At 45.1% G+C, this 22,807-nt stretch overlaps 1 protein-coding gene across 2 annotated transcripts in view; it reads right to left on the bottom strand.

The window, feature by feature from the left end:
- Positions 1–9,367, bottom strand: part of LOC310777068 (kinase suppressor of Ras 1-like) — a 67,283-nt gene extending 57,916 nt beyond the window's left edge. For both annotated transcript variants that reach the window (XM_083637322.1, XM_083637324.1), the window contains exon 1: positions 9,190–9,367. In XM_083637322.1, the coding sequence (XP_083493448.1) occupies positions 9,190–9,354 (165 nt within the window). In that variant the 5' untranslated portion in view covers positions 9,355–9,367. The remainder of the gene's footprint in view (positions 1–9,189) is intronic.
- Between the last annotated feature and the right edge of the window lie 13,440 nt (positions 9,368–22,807).

Here is a 22,807-nt window from a genome sequence, read left to right as displayed (position 1 = left end):
TGCTCACCAGGCTTTGACACCACAGAGCACAGTCACAGTGCACCTGGGTGCTTCTGTGCACAGCAGTTTGCAAGAGAAGGGTTAGCCACGTTCAGAGTCACAATGAATCCAATTTGATCTCACAGCTGCTATAATACATAATATGAAGTCTCATGAACGCACTCACTGGCTTTTGCACATCAAGTCGGTATTTTTCGTCCGAAATTGTCGCACATTTTAAAATAAATATGTTGTGTCACGTGTCACTCACGTTTACACACTTTTTTTTCTGATCAGGTTCGGTTTTCTGCCTTTTTCACATCGGTCAACAGCCTTTTGCTGTTTGACCCGTCTGTATTTACTAGGGGTGGGGGGGGGGGGGGGGGGGGAAATCGATAGTAGTATCGCGATATTTTGCCTGACAATATTGCATCGATATTTGGACGTCAAGTATCGATATAAAAAAAAATAAAAAAATGCAGGCCATGCCATGCCAGGCCACCGGGCATCTGCCCGAAGTGTCCAATGTTGCAGTCCGTGCCTGCAGTGGCGTATTGAGTCCAGAGAAGCTTAATAATGTAGCCTACGTGTGGGGCAAAAACAAAACAAAACAAAAAAACACTGCATGTTTTACATTTCCGGTGACGTCAAGGAAAAGGTAGGAAAAGGAGTTAGACAATCTACCGAAATATCGCAATATTCAATATATCGCAATATCGGCTATATCGCAATATCGCAATACTATCGTATCGTCGTTTTAGTATCGTATCGTGGGCATCTGGTGATTCCCACCTTTAGCAGTGAGGGTACAACGAACAAACTCTGGATGCTGAATTTGAGTGGCTCCCCCGTTTATCACTTTTTACTTTCAAACGTCCAAAAAAAGGTGCTTCAAGCGAAAAGCAAAAAGTAAACGCGACCACACGCTTTCATCTATTTTGACCAAAAATGGCTCCTGGCTGCTGGCCGGAGAGACACACGCAATGTTTACGTCTCTATCTTCAAATCTTTGAGGGGTTCTATTATAAAGGTCCCAGCCTGCCTCTCTCCAATGTGGAGCACATTAATATTTCAACAGCAGCAGCATCTCTGTGTGGGAAAGCTGTGTGTCCCAAAGTGTCCCCGTGTCCCAGAGTGTCCCCTCCCCTCTCCTCTGAAACGGCCTGAGATGACCTGAAAATGGCCTTGGATGAAGAAAGGCAGGGTGTTAGCTTGCAGGTACACACACACACACGCACACACGGCCTGGCCTCGTAGCGTAGCGGCGTGTGCCCACAGTTACTATCTGTCTGTCTATCGCTGTCTGCATCTCCCTCGGCTCTGTTACACGAGGACTGAAGAGGACTGGAGGAGAGGAGAGGGGGGGCAGACGGCAGGTATCTGTAACAGTGCCCACCTGCTTCTTCACTCTGTGTAGTGGTGTTGTGTGTTCCGTGACAGCAGCTTGAAGGAAGCTCTTTTCTTCGGTTTCATCGAGAGAGAAAAGGAGTGGCACGCTTGCCAGACCCGGGAGTAGGGCGGGGCGGGGGCGGGGGCGATGTGGACAAATTCAAATATCACAATATTTCGGACCAAATACCTCGATATCGTCATTGTGACGATACAGTAGGGATGACTATTAGTGCTTTCACAAAATATTTACACACACTGGGTTTTTTTATGCTGTTTTCCCCCCGGAGTTTTCACCCATTTTCTCCCCCAATTGTACTTGGCCAATCCCCCCCTGCACGGTTAATATTGTAAAGAGACATAACGACTAAAGTGACGCGTTTAAAAAAAACACATCGTCGTAAACGGAAAGAAATGTGACTAAAAAACTAAAACTGAACAAAAATTATCTTGTCTACTTCTACTTTACTTTTACTACTACCTACAACAAAGCAACAAATTAAAATAAAATGAAAGATTATAGATATTGTGAAGTGTTTTAGCTTTTATTTGTTTTATGTAGATTTTTGGCAGAGAATGTTTTGCTATTTTTACTGAACACTAATTGAAAAATGATCACTTTTTTTAAAGACTTTATGCATTTTTATTTGCACTACAAAATACCTGTTCTGAACTTCTGTTATTATTCTTTGGAAAATACCACTTCTACCAAAATACAAATCAAACTAAACTAAAACTACCAAATCCATAGTGAAAGGAAGTAAAACAGAACTGAAATTGAAATGAAAATGTAAAACTTTATAAGCATAAGAAAAGAATGCAAACTGTAACAACCCTGACAGTAAAGCATGGCCAATGACACTAAAAGCTCAAATCCATTCCCACAAAATGAAGACTATCGAATGCAACACCAGACGCAGCAGAGAAAATACAAAAATATAATAACATAACAGGGATAAGGCTAATATGTGGCTTATTATTTGCAATTTTGCAGATCAAACAGGAAAGGCATTCGGAAACAAACTGACAAAGACGACATTTGGCCGACAGTTTGAGCAGCTATGCCGAAGGGAAAATCACATCACAGGTCACATCTACTGCAGGCTTTGCAGGGCGCTATGGTGCTTATGAAGATAACTAGGGTACAATGCACCAAGGTAAGCACAATTATAGTGTGTGTGTGTGTGTGTGTGTGTGTGTGTGTGTGTGTGTGTGTGTGTGTGTGTGTGTGTGTGTGTGTGTGTGTGTGTGTGTGTGTGTGTGTGTGTGTGTGTGTGCGCGCACACACGCGTGTGTGTGTGTTAATTTGGATAAAGCAGAAGGGGGTGTGTGGTGTTATTTGTCAGAACAGTAAAAACAAAAGCCACAAAAAAGGTCACAAAGGGGAGGAGAAAACAAATGATGGAGGGAGAGAAATGAAAGGAGAGAAAGCGAGAGAGCGGGCGGTTGAGAAACCACATGGGGCTTTCCTGATGCTATCATCATCATCATCATCATCATCATCGACATCTTCTTCAGGCTGCCTTCTTTCTTCAACAGCCTCAAGTTAACGACTAATAGAGCAGAAAGAAACGCCAAACTCACGTTGACTTCAATAGCTTTCTTCATTTGCAAACTCTTTGCAGAATTTGGAACTTCATAGAGATGAGTTTTGACTTGACATCTACACGACACCATGAAGCAGTGGTTCTCAAAGTGGGGTCCAGGGACACATAAGTATTAAAAAAAAAAAAAAAAAAAAAAAAACTCTCGTATTGTTGAGGGCAACGGTTTTTGAGATCTGATTAATTTAATTGAACTAGCATATTTCATTCCATCACAACGCACCATCACCAGGCTCATAGAAATTCCACATAGGCATTTTTTCAATATAAGATTTATAATTAATAATGAACATAATTCGATAATTAATGGTTAATTATCCCCATGATCGCTTCTTAAGGTTTCGTCTGACGTCCCACAAGCAAGGGAGGCAGGAAGGGACCCGGAACGGGGGGTAATTCAAAACAATGACCGCAGACGTGAATTTTGTAAATAAACAAGACACTGAGCTTCGGTTTTTAGCCTGAATATAGCAGTCGGGCGCACTTAGTGACAAGCAAGACAACGGTAAAACGGACAGGTCTTTGTATTGAGTTTGGCGTCAGTGAGCGTAACCCCTAAGAGAGCGAGCCCCGTACCGCCAGCGTTGCGTAGCAACAACACCAGAAGTGTGTCTAGCTTGTCCTGTCCTGTCCAAAGAAAACATCTTCGTTTGGTACAGATCGCGGCAAAAATTACACCATAATCATTTTAATGTTTTTCAATTAAAATGAGAATAACGATGTAAAAATGATCATTCCCTCTAATATCGCAAATCGTAACGCAATTGCAAATATCAGTCAAAATAATCGTAAATAAAAATTTAATCTTTTTTCAAAATCATACAGGCCTAATTGGGACATATAACTGAAACACACTGAGACTGAGACTAAACTGTTTTGAGGCCGGTTGGAGAAGCCTGACTCCCTCTCTGCTTTCAGCATTGACCAGGCAAGCCTTGTATTGTGGGATGGAGAGAAGAGCGACAGGTAAAGGAGAGGCAGGAGGTCTGTCAGGAGGTCTGGACCACGCAGTGCTGCACACACCGCCCTCTGCTCCTCCACGGGTAACAGCAGCCTGGCTGTTCCCGGTCACCTCCTCCCACCGTCTGTCGTCTGTGCTGCGGCGCGCGTCACTTTCTTGCTTAACAGGCCGAGCTGAGAATGCGTGGGAGGGAGTGACATCTTAATTTAGACTCTTGCCACAGAGACAGAGATGTACACAACAAGAGCTCTGTGCCCCAGCTTCCCAGCCTCTGCATGTACATAACAAGAGCTCTGTGCGCTAGCTTCCCAGCCTCTGCATACATAACAAGAGCTCTGTGCACTAGCTTCCCAGCCTCTGCATGTACATAACAAGAGCTCTGTGCGCTAGCTTCCCAGCCTCTGTATGTACACAACAAGAGCTATGTGCACTAGCTTCCCAGCCTCTGCATACATAACAAGAGCTATGTGCACTAGCTTCCCAGCCTCTGCATGTACATAACAAGAGCTCTGTGCGCTAGCTTCCCAGCCTCTGTATGTACACAACAAGAGCTCTGTGCGCTAGCTTCCCAGCCTCTGCATGTACACAACAAGAGCTCTGTGCGCTAGCTTCCCAGCCTCTGTATGTACACAACAAGAGCTATGTGCAGTAGCTTCCCAGCCTCTGCATGTACACAACAAGAGCTCTGTGCGCTAGCTTCCCAGCCTCTGCATACACAACAAGAGCTCTGTGCACTAGCTTCCCAGCCTCTGCATACATAACAAGAGCTCTGTGCACTAGCTTCCCAGCCTCTGCATACATAACAAGAGCGCTGTGCACTAGCTTCCCAGCCTCTGCATACACAACAAGAGCTCTGTGCGCTAGCTTCCCAGCCTCTGCATACATAACAAGAGCTATCTGCACTAGCTTCCCAGCCTCTGCATACATAACAAGAGCTCTGTGCACTAGCTTCCCAGCCTCTGCATGTACATAACAAGAGCTCTGTGTGCTAGCTTCCCAGCCTCTGTATGTACACAACAAGAGCTATGTGCACTAGCTTCCCAGCCTCTGCATACATAACAAGAGCTATGTGCACTAGCTTCCCAGCCTCTGCATGTACATAACAAGAGCTCTGTGTGCTAGCTTCCCAGCCTCTGTATGTACACAACAAGAGCTCTGTGCGCTAGCTTCCCAGCCTCTGCATGTACACAACAAGAGCTCTGTGCGCTAGCTTCCCAGCCTCTGTATGTACACAACAAGAGCTATGTGCAGTAGCTTCCCAGCCTCTGCATGTACACAACAAGAGCTCTGTGCGCTAGCTTCCCAGCCTCTGCATACACAACAAGAGCTCTGTGCACTAGCTTCCCAGCCTCTGCATACATAACAAGAGCGCTGTGCACTAGCTTCCCAGCCTCTGCATACACAACAAGAGCTCTGTGCGCTAGCTTCCCAGCCTCTGCATACATAACAAGAGCTCTGTGCGCTAGCTTCCCAGCCTCTGCATACACAACAAGAGCTCTGTGCGCTAGCTTCCCAGCCTCTGCATACATAACAAGAGCTCTGTGCACTAGCTTCCCAGCCTCTGCATGTACACAACAAGAGCTCTGTGCGCTAGCTTCCCAGCCTCTGCATGTACACAACAAGAGCTCTATGCACTAGCTTCCCAGCCTCTGCATGTACACAACAAGAGCTCTGTGCGCTAGCTTCACAGCCTCTGCATGTACACAACAAGAGCTCTGTGCACTAGCTTCCCAGCCTCTGCATGTACACAACAAGAGCTCTGTGCACTAGCTTCCCAGCCTCTGCATGTACACAACAAGAGCTCTATGCACTAGCTTCCCAGCCTCTGCATGTACACAACAAGAGCTCTGTGCACTAGTTTCCCAGCCTCTGCATGTACACAACAAGAGCTCTGTGTGCTAGTTTCCCAGCCTCTGCATGTACACAACAAGAGCTCTGTGCGCTAGCTTCCCAGCCTCTGCATGTACACAACAAGAGCTCTGTGCACTAGTTTCCCAGCCTCTGCATGTACACAACAAGAGCTCTGTGCGCTAGCTTCCCAGCCTCTGCATGTACACAACAAGAGCTCTGTGCGCTAGCTTCCCAGCCTCTGCATACATACTGTAACAAGAGCTCTGTGCGCTAGCTTCCCAGCCTCTGCATACATAACAAGAGCTATGTGCGCTAGCTTCCCAGCCTCTGCATGTACACAACAAGAGCTCTGTGCGCTAGCTTCACAGCCTCTGCATACACAACAAGAGCTATGTGCGCTAGCTTCCCAGCCTGTGCATATACACAACAAGAGCTCTGTGCGCTAGCATCACAGCCTCTGTATGTACACAACAAGAGCTATGTGCGCTAGCTTCCCAGCCTGTGCATATACACAACAAGAGCTCTGTGTGCTAGCTTCCCAGCCTCTGCATACACAACAAGAGCTCTGTGCGCTAGCTTCCCAGCCTCTGCATACATAACAAGAGCTATCTGCACTAGCTTCCCAGCCTCTGCATACATAACAAGAGCTCTGTGCACTAGCTTCCCAGCCTCTGCATGTACATAACAAGAGCTCTGTGTGCTAGCTTCCCAGCCTCTGTATGTACACAACAAGAGCTATGTGCACTAGCTTCCCAGCCTCTGCATACATAACAAGAGCTATGTGCACTAGCTTCCCAGCCTCTGCATGTACATAACAAGAGCTCTGTGCGCTAGCTTCCCAGCCTCTGTATGTACACAACAAGAGCTCTGTGCGCTAGCTTCCCAGCCTCTGCATGTACACAACAAGAGCTCTGTGCGCTAGCTTCCCAGCCTCTGTATGTACACAACAAGAGCTATGTGCAGTAGCTTCCCAGCCTCTGCATGTACACAACAAGAGCTCTGTGCGCTAGCTTCCCAGCCTCTGCATACACAACAAGAGCTCTGTGCACTAGCTTCCCAGCCTCTGCATACATAACAAGAGCTCTGTGCACTAGCTTCCCAGCCTCTGCATACATAACAAGAGCGCTGTGCACTAGCTTCCCAGCCTCTGCATACACAACAAGAGCTCTGTGCGCTAGCTTCCCAGCCTCTGCATACATAACAAGAGCTCTGTGCGCTAGCTTCCCAGCCTCTGCATACACAACAAGAGCTCTGTGCGCTAGCTTCCCAGCCTCTGCATACATAACAAGAGCTCTGTGCGCTAGCTTCACAGCCTCTGCATGTACACAACAAGAGCTCTGTGTGCTAGCTTCACAGCCTCTGCATGTACACAACAAGAGCTCTGTGCGCTAGCTTCCCAGCCTCTGCATGGTGGAGAAGGCAGCGACAGACCACAGAGATTGTTGCGACGCTTCAGACACATCAACTCCATGTTAAAGAGACGGCAAATGGGCTGAAGAGGAGAGCATAACGTCAAAGAAAATGAGAATACAAAGGGGGGTAAATACACTAACCTTTATTTCATGGTTGTAAAGAGTTGTAACCCAAACTAAATTGCCAATGTCTTGAGTTAAAGAGAGACTATAAGAGAGTTGGAGCAATGTGTGGACTTCTGAAAAGAGGTATGCTGCCTTCCAACTAACCAATGACATGTCTCGTTCATAGATGACCAGTTCAATTTGGCATCATCCCTAAACAGCTGTGAGTCCAACTCATTTTATATGCATTCTCTGTTTAGCCAGGACGTCTGACGTTTTTTAAGAGGCACATGAAAACTACTGTCAATCTATTCCAATTCTGCCATCTTTAAATATTCAAAAATAAAATTTCCGATATTCAGCATAGGTGTATCTGTCCAATAAACCAGGAAGTCTGGCATGAAGAGTGTGAAAGCATAGCCCACACACACACACACACACACACACACACACACACACACACACACACACACACACACACACACACAGATAGATACACACACACATACACACACACACACAGCCTTATAAAAGTTAAGCAGCAGTAGCCTAGCTAAACTACGTTTGACTTAAAAAGGAAGGCTTAAGATTCATAGAAATGAAAACTGGACCAGTAAGTGTAACTAAATAAACTGCGTGCTGTTCGCTCTTGTATGATGCGTCATGCCAAAACTCTATAAAAAAAACTGACAATGTAATGCCACGCCTTGCTTATTGGCAAATGTACCACCTTGAAAAACATAATTAAGACCAGAACACATTAGGGTCTTGTGATAAATTCGACATACATCCATTATCCAATGTGCCAACGAGCACTTTACTGCAAATATCTCAATTGTTAGACTTGGTTCACACAGCTGCACCACTATGTTGGTGGAAGTAGAGTGTGGGCCCCAAAAAAAGACAACAATAGACCTAATTTAAACTGATTTTTAATCATTATAAAAGAAAATGTAAACCCTATTTTTCCAAATAAATTATTTCAATCCCACCTTTAGTGTGATTAGTAGGCTACTACTATTCTGTTACTATTTCCCTAGTAAAAAAATAGGAGTACTAATCGCACTTCTAGTGCAATTACCGTGCATTCCATTCCGGAAAAAATTACCTCCGACAGGGAAAAGTGCAATGGACTTCGGTCCATGACAACGGTCATTCAAGACGGAATTCCGAGTCGGAAACTCGGGCAGCATCCACCAAGCCCGAGTTTGCCGAGATCAACACTCTGACGTCACAATCAACATGGCGGCGCACAAAGACACACACACACACATGTGGCCCATTTCCACCGCTGGTATCAGCGCGGCCCCGCCCAGCTCGTTCTCGCTTTTTTGTCTCATTCCACCGATCAAAAACGTGGACAGCCCGGGTTGAGTCGGGGTTGAGTCGGGCTAGTTTTGATCCCTGCTTTGTTGAGGTTCCAGCGCTGTGAACCCGGTACCATACCGTGACGTGAAAACACTGCAGACGACTGATTGGTCAGGCAGAATTGTCTTTACGGTCTACTGTCAATGCTGGATACCAGTTTAGTGGGGCTTACCCTCTCTTCTGTTATTTCCAGCAGTCTTTTGTGTTGCTGCCTTCGGCTCTGGTGAAATAAAATCGATCTCCTTGCTCAGCTTTAACATGACGGTGGTTTTCAATTGTTTTGAGAGGGGGCCCCATAGCCATACTTGTCTAGATGCCTAAGCCTAAGGCCACCAAATCACTAAGTCCGCCTCTGGTAACAAAACCACTCAAAAAAGTTGAGGATTTATTGACATAAACGTTGGATTCTGAATCATGCAGAACTGATGGATTGCTCTAAGAAATAATTGTACATGCAGATTTCTGGATTCAATTTGGCAACGTTCTCCGTGACAGACAGCAGGTGCGTTGCGTTACCTACCTCTGAGGTGCGGATCTCATGCTGGGTGAGGTCGTTGGACTTGTCGCATGTGGTCCTGAGCGCCTGCAGGCTGGAGATGGAGATGTCGATCATGTTCTGGAGGAGCTGACATTGCTCCAGAGCCTCCTCGGCTTCTCCTCTGGTGTCTTCTGTAATGTGGACCATCCTAACGTCCCCTCCTCTGGCTGCCTCTCTAGCCATTCCTCACAGACATTGGCGCGGCTTGTATCGCAAATCAGCTAACAGAAGACCAGGCAGTTATTTCTACAGTCTAGAAGCGGCGTGTTGACAGAGTGCATGGTGTGTGCAACACGCCTCAAGTTCCGTGTTTGTGTTGTTTCTACCGCGCACTTTCTAGAAGTCACCACCACCACTGTCACCCGCTGTCAACTCATGACAAAATGCAACTTCCGGTTGTGCAACGTCAACGACCATTTTTCAACTGTTTTGAGTAGAACAAAGATGCGATAAGCTGATGTAATGAAAATACACTCGTTTCTTTTTTATTTTTTCAAGATGTAGGCTCATTTTCACGGCGTCAAAATAAATATGTCTGCGTCTTTTCACGATGCCACGAATATACTGTAAATAAATTATCAAAAAGAAAAGAAAAGACAGAAAAGTTATAGGCCTATGCCTATCAAATGTATTAGGCTTAGTGCCCTATCAGAAAACTCCGTAAATCCAACATGACGCTCTACACAGAAGTTTTGTTTGTTTGTTACTTCAGCTATCATACATTATAGCTACTTTTATAAGATTGGATAATTTCCAAGTAGCCTATACGTTTATTGTTTGAGAGTTCGGTTTCAATTTTTGACATAGTGAAATAGAAAGGACAATGGCTCATTTTTGACTGACTTAGAAAAATAGCCTACATCTATCAGCCAAGTCTTATGTAAAGAGTGCTTTTGAAACGGTTTTCCTGGAGCGATCAAAACCTTTATTTTGAAGGTTAAATCGTCATATTTCCGGTCTTATTCTAGCGAACTCCAGCATCTTGACGCAGCTCTGGATGTTTGACAACCAGCTGCCCCAATGCTGCGCTCGATGTCTCCATGGTGCATGCATGTAGTTGTAACTTCCGACTTCAACTGTAAAATGGGGCATTCCTTTTGTATTATAATAAATAAAGCACAAGTGCTAACAGTATAATTTATTACAACTTTCACTACTGTTGAAGCGCGGAGCTGCCATCTGACGTCTGACGTCTGGGCCGGTGAGATCAAGGAAATCCGAGGGCAGGTAACATCACAGGGGGCGTTTCTTACCTTGAACCATGATTCCTAATTCCCAGTACAAATGAAACGAGAAACGGCGCAAGACTTTTTGACCCTGAGGTCGGAGATGTGAGGTGACAAATCGGCCTAGTTGCCGCTAGTCCTTTAGCTAAGTGTTTTCGCAGCCCTAACACCTACAGAATTAATTTGGTCATATTTTAGCTATGTTGCATTCATTGTTTCCTGAAAAGTTTGACTGGAAAGTAAACTACAGCAAAGCAAACTAAAGCCAAATTCGAGTCTGTCCTCCAAACACCTGCCATCACCAGTTACACAGGAAACAGATTTTGCACACAAAACATGATGAGTTCATGAGAAAAGCTGTGTTCAGTGCAAAGTTAGAAAACACTGCCCTCTACTGGTGGAGTCTCTGCTCTCTGTGGCTGTTTTTGTTTTGGGCATTTTCACCTTTAGACAGGTCAAAGTGGAAAGACAGGAAAGATTCAGAGAGACAGCAAGAGAGAGACGTGACAAATTATTACATTTAGTCCAGGTTACAGTTAGCTATCTAGTTAGTTAGTTAGCTAGTTACTTAGTTAATTAGTTCGTTTGCATTGTGATTTTAAAAGAAAATCCAAATTACAGCCCCAAATAGCCTACTGCAGCCTGAATACTGACAGGAACTTTAGCCTCATTACATTTAGGTGCAATATAATGCTTTATTTTAAAATGTTATTGAAGTTATCGTAGTAATAGTAGTAGTAGTAGTAATAATAATAATAATAATACATTAAATGTATATCGCGCTTTTCACAGTGCTCAAAGAGGGTTTACATTACATTGTAACTTATTGTCTGCAACTAGCTGCTAAGATATGTGTCCTGTCCATCATGATATCCCTGTGCTGTGCTGATGTTCACAGTTATTGCATACAATAAAGCAACGATTTAATCCATACATTTGTCCATCTTTGAAATGTATACACTTAAACACACATGACTTATAGACAGAAATTGAATAACAAATTAAAAATCCATATATTTTTATTTTATTTTATTTATTTGAGGGACAATGCAGATGCACCAGTGTTAGCCAGATGGCTAATTTTCAACTGCTGTCCCTTGGAACTCCAGTTAGAATTGCCAGTGCCTCACACACACTGACAAGAGTATTAACCCTAACATACATGTCTTTGCTGGTGGGAGGAAACCGGAGCACCCAGAGGAAACCCACATGAACACGGGGAGAACATGCAAACTGCACGCAGAAAGGAACTGGCTTCTAACCCAGGACCGTCTTGCTGCAGGCAGAAGTACTAACCACTGAGCCACTGTGCCGTCCAGACATGTCTGTCATTATTAATTATTATATTAGTAGTAAGGAGACCAATCAACAACAAATGTAATTTATATGTACCAAAGACTGTGACCTTATCATAAGAGTAGGTTATTTAACAATTCACTCCACCCTCTGATGTCAGTGACCTGGTGCAGCCAGCACTTCAAACAGACACATACCATGTGACCTGGTGCAGCCAGCACTTCAAACAGACACATACCATGTGACCTGGTGCAGCCAGCACTTCAAACAGACACATACCATGTGACCTGGTGCAGCCAGCACTTCAAACAGACACATACCATGGGGCCCTAGCAGGTGAAGCATGCAGGGGAAAGGAGAGCAGAGCAGAGGACAGGGTGGGAGTGTGTTGCAGGAATCTGGAAGGTGTCAGAGAGCACATAGAATCCTTTTCAGCGCTGACTTCCTGTTTCACAAGCCACAGCACAGATCTGCCTCCTCCACAGCCTCCAGACTCCCATGAGTACTGTATGTACTGTAGAAGACAGATAACAGTGACATCGAAAAGATAAACTGTGACTGATACCTTTGTCCATGTTCAGCTTAGTGTGGCGTTTTATGTCATCATTGACATTTTAAAACATCTAAAATAATTCCATGTGTGAGAGGTCAATGTTTATTATTGTGGTTATCTCCTTCTGTTAACTGTTTTGTATTTATCAAGGACGGACCCCACAATTAATTTTTGAGTACAGGCTTCATTCCATTTATTCAGCAACAGGGTCATTTGAAATGAATTACTATGCAAGTTATGTAAATGTTTATATTCCAAGATGTACTGAGCTAACATGTTTAGGATCCAGTACTCATAATCTAATATTTTTATGCACTTTTATGGTTTGTGGCTGTGTTGTATATGGTTTCGGCCACTATGTTGTGTCTTTGAGTAAGGTGAGAGTTTTGAAGCAGAAGAGCACTTTTTCTAATCTTTACCGCTTTAGCATAATAATACTTTTTTTAATCAATAATAAAATAATTGTTAAATATGTAACTGCAAAAGAGAAACAGTATCTATATATAAAATATATATAAATATATATAACACATATATAAACATATATAAAATAGTACAATAGAGACAGCAGAAGAAAGATTAGAATACAGAATATGATATTGCACGCTGTAAGTAATTGTAAGTATGGAGCTTTAAACTTTGGAAAAGTAAGATGCTTTTATAAGGGATTTATTCATAGGTTGATTGACAGCAACAGTAATTAGCATTGTTGATGCCAGGTAGGGTTTTTACACTGTAAACCAACTCCCTTAGTTCATTTAAATTAATTAAAGGAACACTCTGCCCATTTTCAACCAGCTTTGTATCATTAGATCATCAGTAGTATATCAGAAAACTGTAAACTGTTTTGAAGTCTGTCATTTAATTTGACAGTTATTGAGTGTTAAAGTGTGGACCAGTGACATCACTGGTCCACACTAACTCAAATTAATAACTCATTAACTCAAATCAACTCTCAATAACTGTCAAACTAGATGAATGATGAATAGTTTGAAAATGGTTGAAAATGGGCGGAGTGTTCCTTTAATGTAAATGAGTTAAAATGTAAGGTAACTTAAGGGATTGGAGTACTTTATGTATCTGTCTGTATTTAACCAGCTTTAAAGTCACCACTGTCAGCTGAGACTGTATGTTGGAAAAACAACAGGGTTCCAAATGTGCTTTTGACTGCTTTTGAGTTCAGTTTGTCAACTCAGTTTACAACATATAGAATTGTTCATATGTTCTGACACAGAGTCTTTTCATGAGCATGAGGACAAGACAGAGGAAATCCACACCGCTGGAAATATGTTTCTCATGCAGGGTGGAGCCCATGGCCGACTGAGCCGATTACAACAACAACACTGTGAAACGTGCTTTTCAGGGATTTTCAAAGTCTGAGACTGTGGGCCTCCCCTCAGACAACGCTGGGAAAAAGGAGCAAATGAGAGAAAAATAGGGCAAATGCAAAATAGAGCAAATGCACGTGGACAAATAGGAGGTAGATATCATGAATAAACAGAACTGGAAACAAGAAACGATAACGAGATAAAACAGTGTTATCGCTTAGAAAATGTCAACTGATTTGTCTGAACACATTTAACCCACTTTCAAAACGGAGAATTGCCTCTTGAAAGATTATCTATCTGTCGGTCTGTCTGTCTGTCTGTCTGTCTGTCTGTCTGTCTGTCTGTCTGTCTGTCTGTCTGTCTGTCTGTCTATCTATCTATCTATCTATCTATCTATCTATCTGTCTATCTATCTATCTATCTATCTATCTATCTATCTATCTATCTATCTATCTATCATCTATCTATCATCTATCTATCAACCACAAGAAAGTGATTTCCCTCTGCTGTTTAATCCAGCACATTGTATGGAAAAGGTCTCATCAGCTTTGCTTTATGTGACCAGTTCAATTATTGAAACCAAGGTTTGAGTCAGAGTCAGATTTCCACTCCTGACATCTGCAGTCAACGACATCACAGGTTCAAACGTTCATGTTGAAAACAATCCTGGGGAAAACATTGAATAGGCCGACTTGGATTTGTTTTTGTTTGTATTGGCACTAGTGCAGTGCTTCCTCTCCTTGGGTCCCACGTGTAGCTGAACACTGAGCCCCTTGCTCCCGCTTGGCACGGCTATGTTTAGGCATGTTAGCCTCGACAAAGTTCACTCACCAACTCACCACTCACTCACTGGGTCACTCACACACTAGTGACATGCCAGCATGACCGAAGTCATGGCGGGCCGGCCGGCCTTCGCTTCCGAGTCTGCAGGTGGGTACTACTCAGTGTTACAGGGATCAGCTGACAGTTTGCAGGTGGGTACTACTCAGTGTTACAGGGATCAGCTGACAGTCTGCAGGTGGGTACTACTCGGTGTTACAGGGATCAGCTGACAGTTTGCAGGTGGGTACTACTCAGTGTTACAGGGATCAGCTGACAGTTTGCAGGTGGGTTACTACTCAGTGTTACAGGGATCAGCTGACAGTTTGCAGGTGGGTTACTACTCAGTGTTACAGGGATCAGCTGACAGTTTGCAGGTGGGTTACTACTCAGTGTAACAGGGATCAGCTGACAGTTTGCAGGTGGGTACTACTCAGTGTTACAGGGATCAGCTGACAGTCTGCAGGTGGGTACTACTCAGTGTTACAGGGATCAGCTGACAGTCTGCAGGTGGGTACTACTCAGTGTTACAGGGATCAGCTGACAGTTTGCAGGTGGGTACTACTCAGTGTTACAGGGATCAGCTGACAGTCTGCAGGTGGGTACTACTCAGTGTTACAGGGATCAGCTGACAGTTTGCAGGTGGGTTAATACTCAGTGTTACAGGGATCAGCTGACAGTCTGCAGGTGGGTACTACTCAGTGTTACAGGGATCAGCTGACAGTCTGCAGGTGGGTACTACTCAGTGTTACAGGGATCAGCTGACAGTCTGCAGGTGGGTACTACTCAGTGTTACATGGATCAGCTGACAGTTTGCAGGTGGGTTAATACTCAGTGTTACAGGGATCAGCTGACAGTTTGCAGGTGGGTACTACTCAGTGTTACAGGGATCAGCTGACAGTCTGCAGGTGGGTACTACTCAGTGATACAGGGATCAGCTGACAGTCTGCAGGTGGGTACTACTCAGTGTTACAGGGATCAGCTGACAGTTTGCAGGTGGGTACTACTCAGGGTTACAGGGATCAGCTGACAGTTTGCAGGTGGGTACTACTCAGGGTTACAGGAATCAGCTGACAATTTGCAGGTAGGTACTACTCAGGGTTACAGGGATCAGCTGATGACGAGGCCAATCAAAATGTTCTATATCAGTCAATCCTTTTTTGTTTTAATCATCCTGGTTTATCATCCTGGCCCTGCCACACTCGTTCCCTCCCTCCTCTTTTCTCTCTCCCTCTTTGCCTTTCCCACTCCCTCCCTCCCTCCCTCCCTCCCTCCCTCCCTCCCTCTCTCTCTCTCTCTCTCTCTCTGTGTCTCCCCCTCCCTCCATTTCTTCCGTTCCTTCCCCTTATTCTCTTCTGGAGGGGAGGCGTTCCCAACATGAGAATAAACCCCCGAGTTATTCAAGGTCATGTTGTTGACACACACACACACACACCTACACACACACACACACACACACACACACACACACACACACACACACACACACACACACGTACACACGTGTACACACACACACACACACACACACACACACACACACACACACACACACACAGAGTAATGAATACCCCAGTCACAGTTAAACCTAAGATAAGATGAAAGTGTAATTATTCATGTGGGGAAACTGGGTCACGGCAGGACTCAGGAGCAAAACTATAACAGGATGCAACAAATGAGATGAGTAAACACAAGCGCATGGCACACAGCCGATGATTACAAAGTAAGCTGACGGAAAAGAGGGAGCAGCTTCTGTAACAGTGTAACCAGAGACCACGGGCAATTGTGACATCTCAAATTACACAATTACATCAATCAGAAACGAGACAGAAGCATGAAACTCTGCACGTGCGCTGTGGTGAAATGTGAAGTAAAAATAATAATTTGTTTTTACTGTTTTAAATAAACTGGAATTAATTGTTCAGTGGATATTAAATTGTTTGAACTATATCTGTTTTTGTTTCTTGTTTCTTGTGGTCCTTGGTAGATACAGTATTACATTACTTACAATTGCCACCATATACTGTTCCAATTGCCCCTGCACGTGGGACCAATCAATATTGTGACCCTAACATGACCTGTAAAGCATTTGATGACTGTTACCAAATAGAACACAAATACACAGTTACCTACATAAACATTGTATCCAAATAATTCAAGATATCAAAACTTATTTTCTCTTGTTTAATTGTCCCCAGTCTCCCCTACACTCAAGAGAGAGCCGGAACAAGAAGGATCTTTTGATTTTCACATCACAACAATGAGCTTAAGAAGAAATGAAGTTACAAAATGTCCAACAAAGTCACGTGTGAATTCATGAATAATTACAATTAAAGAATAAATAAGAGCAGGAAAAGAGCACACATGTATGTAGTAAACGCTTCTGGTTCTGCAGACAGTGTGAGAAAGTACAGAACAACTTCCTTGTTTTGATCTGCGACAGTCCTACTTTTCTCAGCCGTTCTGTTTCAGTTTGCATAACTGTGTTATGTTAACAGCCCAGGTCAATAATAAACCACCTGATCACAACTCCTTCCAGCAAGCAGCCAAGAGCTATGTGTGTGTGTGTGTGTGTGTGTGTGTGTGTGTGTGTGTGTGTGTGTGTGTGTGTGTGTGTGTGTGTGTGTGTGTGTGTGTGTGTGTGTGTGTGTGTGTGTGTGTGTGTGTGTGTGTACGTGTGTGTGTACGTGTGTGCGTGCATGTGTGTGTGTGCTTTGGCTGCTGGTATCTTTCCACCCAGCAAACGGCGATAAAGTACTCTTCCACTTCCTGGCCTCTGTTGTAACACCACAGACTGAGAGATGAGTTACAACAAGATGTGTTTGGTTTTGTTTTTATCACCAGCGTTTCCAAAACAGGTCTCATTCCGTCTTTTGCAACCAATTCACTGTAGCTGTATGGAGCTGTGAGGGACATTATAGATTACTGAATCATTTCTTTTGTTTCTGGCTGCAAGACTCTCAAACACTGCAGCCCTGACTTCTTAAGAGTAGTTATCAACCTTTTCACCCCCTAAACTGACACAAAGTACACCACGGGCTCCCATCTCATAAGATTTAGCTTTTCGATTCAACAGTTTCCTGAGTGACTCGTTCCCAGATGGTTATGCGAAAACAAACCATCCCTGAGGGGAGCCAGAGATGGGGACTTGGACTTGAGACTTGGACTTGAGTCACACTTAAGTCACACACACAGTGACTTGAGACTTGGACTTGAATCACACTTAAGTCTTAAGATTTGGGACTTGTGAACAATCTTTATTTTTGTGTGTATTAATATTAAGGAAAGGTCTACTAATAATAATGTCATCTAATCAATGCTGATGCTGTATGCTAATAGATAAGGAGTGAGGATACAGTAGGCCTACATGCTTTGAATCCCTTAGTTTTAGCTATGCAGTGTTCTAAGCAGACCGGATGGCATCCAGCAGATGATAGAATGCTCATCCATAAGAGACTTGAGACTTGACTTGAAATTGTGGCCAAAGACTTGAGACTTGACTTGGACTTGTAAAAAATGACTTGTGAGCATCTCTGAGGGGAGCATCCCCTGTTGGCTCGAGAGCATCACAGCTGTGAGCCAAAGAAGGGCAGTGTGGGAGTTATCCATACAATATATCTCCCTCATAGGAGGATCATGATGACAAGTTGATGAAAGAGAACATCAGCTCACTGTGTCCATATCACCAGGTCTCTGAAACATCTACCAAGACCGCCCTGCTTGCATGAGAAGTACATATGGCCACTGAAGAGGAGCAGGACCTGCATCTACTGACTGTCAAAGGCAGACTTGGTGGAATTGGATGCCTCTATAAACAGTCCTCTGGTAGCCTGAGAGAGAGAGGAGTAGCCTTCATGACCTAAACAGGCCTCTGGTAGCCTGAGAGAGAGAGGAGTAGCCTTCATGACCTAAAGAGGCCTCTGGTAGCCTGAGAGAGAGAGGAGTAGCCTTCATGACCTAAACAGACCTCTGGTAGCCTGAGAGAGAGAGGAGTAGCCTTCATGACCTAAACAGACCTCTGGTAGCCTGAGAGAGAGAAGAGTAGCCTTCATGACCTAAACAGGCCTCTGGTAGCCTGAGAGAGAGAAGAGTAGCCTTCATGACCTAAACAGACCTCTGGTAGCCAGAGAGAGATGAGTAGCCTTCATGACCTAAACAGGCCTCTGGTAGCCTGAGAGAGAGAGGAGTAGCCTTCATGACCTAAACAGGCCTCTGGTAGCCTGAGAGAGAGATGAGTAGCCTTCATGACCTAAACAGACCTCTGGTAGCCTGAGAGAGAGAGGAGTAGCCTTCATGACCTAAACAGACCTCTGGTAGCCTGAGAGAGAGAGGAGTAGCCTTCATGACCTAAACAGACCTCTGGTAGCCTGAGAGAGAGAGGAGTAGCCTTCATGACCTAAACAGGCCTCTGGTAGCCTGAGAGAGAGAGGAGTAGCCTTCATGACCTAAACAGGCCTCTGGTAGCCTGAGAGAGAGGAGTAGCCTTCATGACCTAAACAGGCCTCTGGTAGCCTGAGAGAGAGAGGAGTAGCCTTCATGACCTAAACAGACCTCTGGTAGCCTGAGAGAGAGAGGAGTAGCCTTCATGACCTAAACAGACCTCTGGTAGCCTGAGAGAGAGATGAATAGCCTTCATGACCTAAACAGGCCTCTGGTAGCCTGAGAGAGAGAGGAGTAGCCTTCATGACCTAAACAGGCCTCTGGTAGCCTGAGAGAGAGAGGAGTAGCCTTCATGACCTAAACAGACCTCTGGTAGCCTGAGAGAGAGAGGAGTAGCCTTCATGACCTAAACAGGCCTCTGGTAGCCTATGACCTAAACAGACCTCTGGTAGCCTGAGAGAGAGAAGAGTAGCCTTCATGACCTAAACAGGCCTCTGGTAGCCTGAGAGAGAGAGGAGTAGCCTTCATGACCTAAACAGGCCTCTGGTAGCCTGAGAGAGAGAGGAGTAGCCTTCATGACCTAAACAGGCCTCTGGTAGCCTGAGAGAGAGAGGAGTAGCCTTCATGACCTAAACAGACCTCTGGTAGCCTGAGAGAGAGAAGAGTAGCCTTCATGACCTAAACAGGCCTCTGGTAGCCTGAGAGAGAGAGGAGTAGCCTTCATGACCTAAACAGGCCTCTGGTAGCCTGAGAGAGAGAAGAGTAGCCTTCATGACCTAAACAGGCCTCTGGTAGCCTGAGAGAGAGAGGAGTAGCCTTCATGACCTAAACAGACCTCTGGTAGCCTGAGAGAGAGAGGAGTAGCCTTCATGACCTAAACAGACCTCTGGTAGCCTGAGAGAGAGAAGAGTAGCCTTCATGACCTAAACAGGCCTCTGGTAGCCTGAGAGAGAGAGGAGTAGCCTTCATGACCTAAACAGGCCTCTGGTAGCCTGAGAGAGAGAAGAGTAGCCTTCATGACCTAAACAGACCTCTGGTAGCCTGAGAGAGAGAGGAGTAGCCTTCATGACCTAAACAGACCTCTGGTAGCCTGAGAGAGAGATGAATAGCCTTCATGACCTAAACAGACCTCTGGTAGCCTGAGAGAGAGAGGAGTAGCCTTCATGACCTAAACAGGCCTCTGGTAGCCTGAGAGAGGAGTAGCCTTCATGACCTAAACAGACCTCTGGTAGCCTGAGAGAGAGAGGAGTAGCCTTCATGACCTAAACAGGCCTCTGGTAGCCTGAGAGAGAGAGGAGTAGCCTTCATGACCTAAACAGACCTCTGGTAGCCTGAGAGAGAGAAGAGTAGCCTTCATGACCTAAACAGACCTCTGGTAGCCTGAGAGAGAGAGAGGAGTAGCCTTCATGACCTAAAGAGGCCTCTGGTAGCCTGAGAGAGAGAGAGGAGTAGCCTTCATGACCTAAACAGGCCTCTGGTAGCCTGAGAGAGAGAGGAGTAGCCTTCATGACCTAAACAGGCCTCTGGTAGCCCGAGAGAGAGAGGAGTAGCCTTCATGACCTAAACAGGCCTCTGGTAGCCTGAGAGAGAGAGGAGTAGCCTTCATGACCTAAACAGACCTCTGGTAGCCTGAGAGAGAGAGGAGTAGCCTTCATGACCTAAACAGACCTCTGGTAGCCTGAGAGAGAGAGGAGTAGCCTTCATGACCTAAACAGGCCTCTGGTAGCCTGAGAGAGAGAGAGGAGTAGCCTTCATGACCTAAACAGACCTCTGGTAGCCTGAGAGAGAGAAGAGTAGCCTTCATGACCTAAACAGACCTCTGGTAGCCTGAGAGAGAGAGGAGTAGCCTTCATGACCTAAACAGGCCTCTGGTAGCCTGAGAGAGAGAGGAGTAGCCTTCATGACCTAAACAGACCTCTGGTAGCCTGAGAGAGAGAGGAGTAGCCTTCATGACCTAAACAGACCTCTGGTAGCCTGAGAGAGAGAAGAGTAGCCTTCATGACCTAAACAGACCTCTGGTAGCCTGAGAGAGAGAGGAGTAGCCTTCATGACCTAAACAGACCTCTGGTAGCCTGAGAGAGAGAGGAGTAGCCTTCATGACCTAAACAGACCTCTGGTAGCCTGAGAGAGAGAGGAGTAGCCTTCATGACCTAAACAGACCTCTGGTAGCCTGAGAGAGAGAAGAGTAGCCTTCATGACCTAAACAGACCTCTGGTAGCCTGAGAGAGAGAGGAGTAGCCTTCATGACCTAAACAGACCTCTGGTAGCCTGAGAGAGAGAGGAGTAGCCTTCATGACCTAAACAGACCTCTGGTAGCCTGAGAGAGAGAGGAGTAGCCTTCACGACCTAAACAGACCTCTGGTAGCCTGAGAGAGAGAGAGGAGTAGCCTTCATGACCTAAACAGGCCTCTGGTAGCCTGAGAGAGAGAAGAGTAGCCTTCATGACCTAAACAGGCCTCTGGTAGCCTGAGAGAGAGAGGAGTAGCCTTCATGACCTAAACAGACCTCTGGTAGCCTGAGAGAGAGAGGAGTAGCCTTCATGACCTAAACAGGCCTCTGGTAGCCTGAGAGAGAGAGGAGTAGCCTTCATGACCTAAACAGACCTCTGGTAGCCTGAGAGAGGAGTAGCCTTCATGACCTAAACAGGCCTCTGGTAGCCTGAGAGAGGAGTAGCCTTCATGACCTAAACAGACCTCTGGTAGCCTGAGAGAGAGAAGAGTAGCCTTCATGACCTAAACAGACCTCTGGTAGCCTGAGAGAGGAGTAGCCTTCATGACCTAAACAGGCCTCTGGTAGCCTGAGAGAGAGAGGAGTAGCCTTCATGACCTAAACAGACCTCTGGTAGCCTGAGAGAGGAGTAGCCTTCATGACCTAAACAGACCTCTGGTAGCCTGAGAGAGAGAGGAGTAGCCTTCATGACCTAAACAGACCTCTGGTAGCCTGAGAGAGATGAGTAGCCTTCATGACCTAAACAGACCTCTGGTAGCCTGAGAGAGAGAAGAGTAGCCTTCATGACCTAAACAGACCTCTGGTAGCCTGAGAGAGAGAGGAGTAGCCTTCATGACCTAAACAGACCTCTGGTAGCCTGAGAGAGAGAAGAGTAGCCTTCATGACCTAAACAGACCTCTGGTAGCCTGAGAGAGAGAAGAGTAGCCTTCATGACCTAAACAGACCTCTGGTAGCCTGAGAGAGAGAAGAGTAGCCTTCATGACCTAAACAGACCTCTGGTAGCCTGAGAGAGAGAAGAGTAGCCTTCATGACCTAAACAGACCTCTGGTAGCCTGAGAGAGAGAAGAGTAGCCTTCATGACCTAAACAGGCCTCTGGTAGCCTGAGAGAGAGAAGAGTAGCCTTCATGACCTAAACAGACCTCTGGTAGCCTGAGAGAGAGAGGAGTAGCCTTCATGACCTAAACAGACCTCTGGTAGCCTGAGAGAGAGAAGAGTAGCCTTCATGACCTAAACAGACCTCTGGTAGCCTGAGAGAGAGAGTAGTAGCCTTCATGACCTAAACAGAGTCTAACCTAAACACCACCACTGAAATAGACTCAAACGAGACAAACAACAAATTCACTTTGGCAAAACCCATGCTCTGTCATCTTAAAGGATGATTGCTAAAGCAACACTTTCATAGAGAGAAATGACGGCATTCTTAATTTCCAAAAAGCCTTTATTCAAACTACAAATGCAAAAATACATATTAACAGAAAAATGAAATAACTTTATACAATCATATATATTGATATATTCACTGCTTCTACATGAGGCAGGACTGTGTTTTTCTTCCAATTGCAATGGTTGTGGGATTCTAAAAACCATTTCAATGCAACTCTTATCAAAAACAAAACAAAACACTGCAGCCCCTTCATCATATAGACGTCACCTCTCAGTTAAAGGTCATGAGGACACATTACACCCGCCTATTTACAGACCACCAGTCCAGTCTCTACAGAGTCCAGGGCAACCTTTGGCATCAGCTCCGACTGTTAACAGAGAACTT

This window comes from Poromitra crassiceps (assembly GCF_964638095.1).
Source record: "Poromitra crassiceps genome assembly, chromosome: 5".
Taxonomy (NCBI): Eukaryota; Metazoa; Chordata; class Actinopteri; order Beryciformes; family Melamphaidae; genus Poromitra; species Poromitra crassiceps.
Note: the sequence above shows the minus strand (reverse complement) of the source record. Positions and strands in the feature narration are given on the sequence as shown.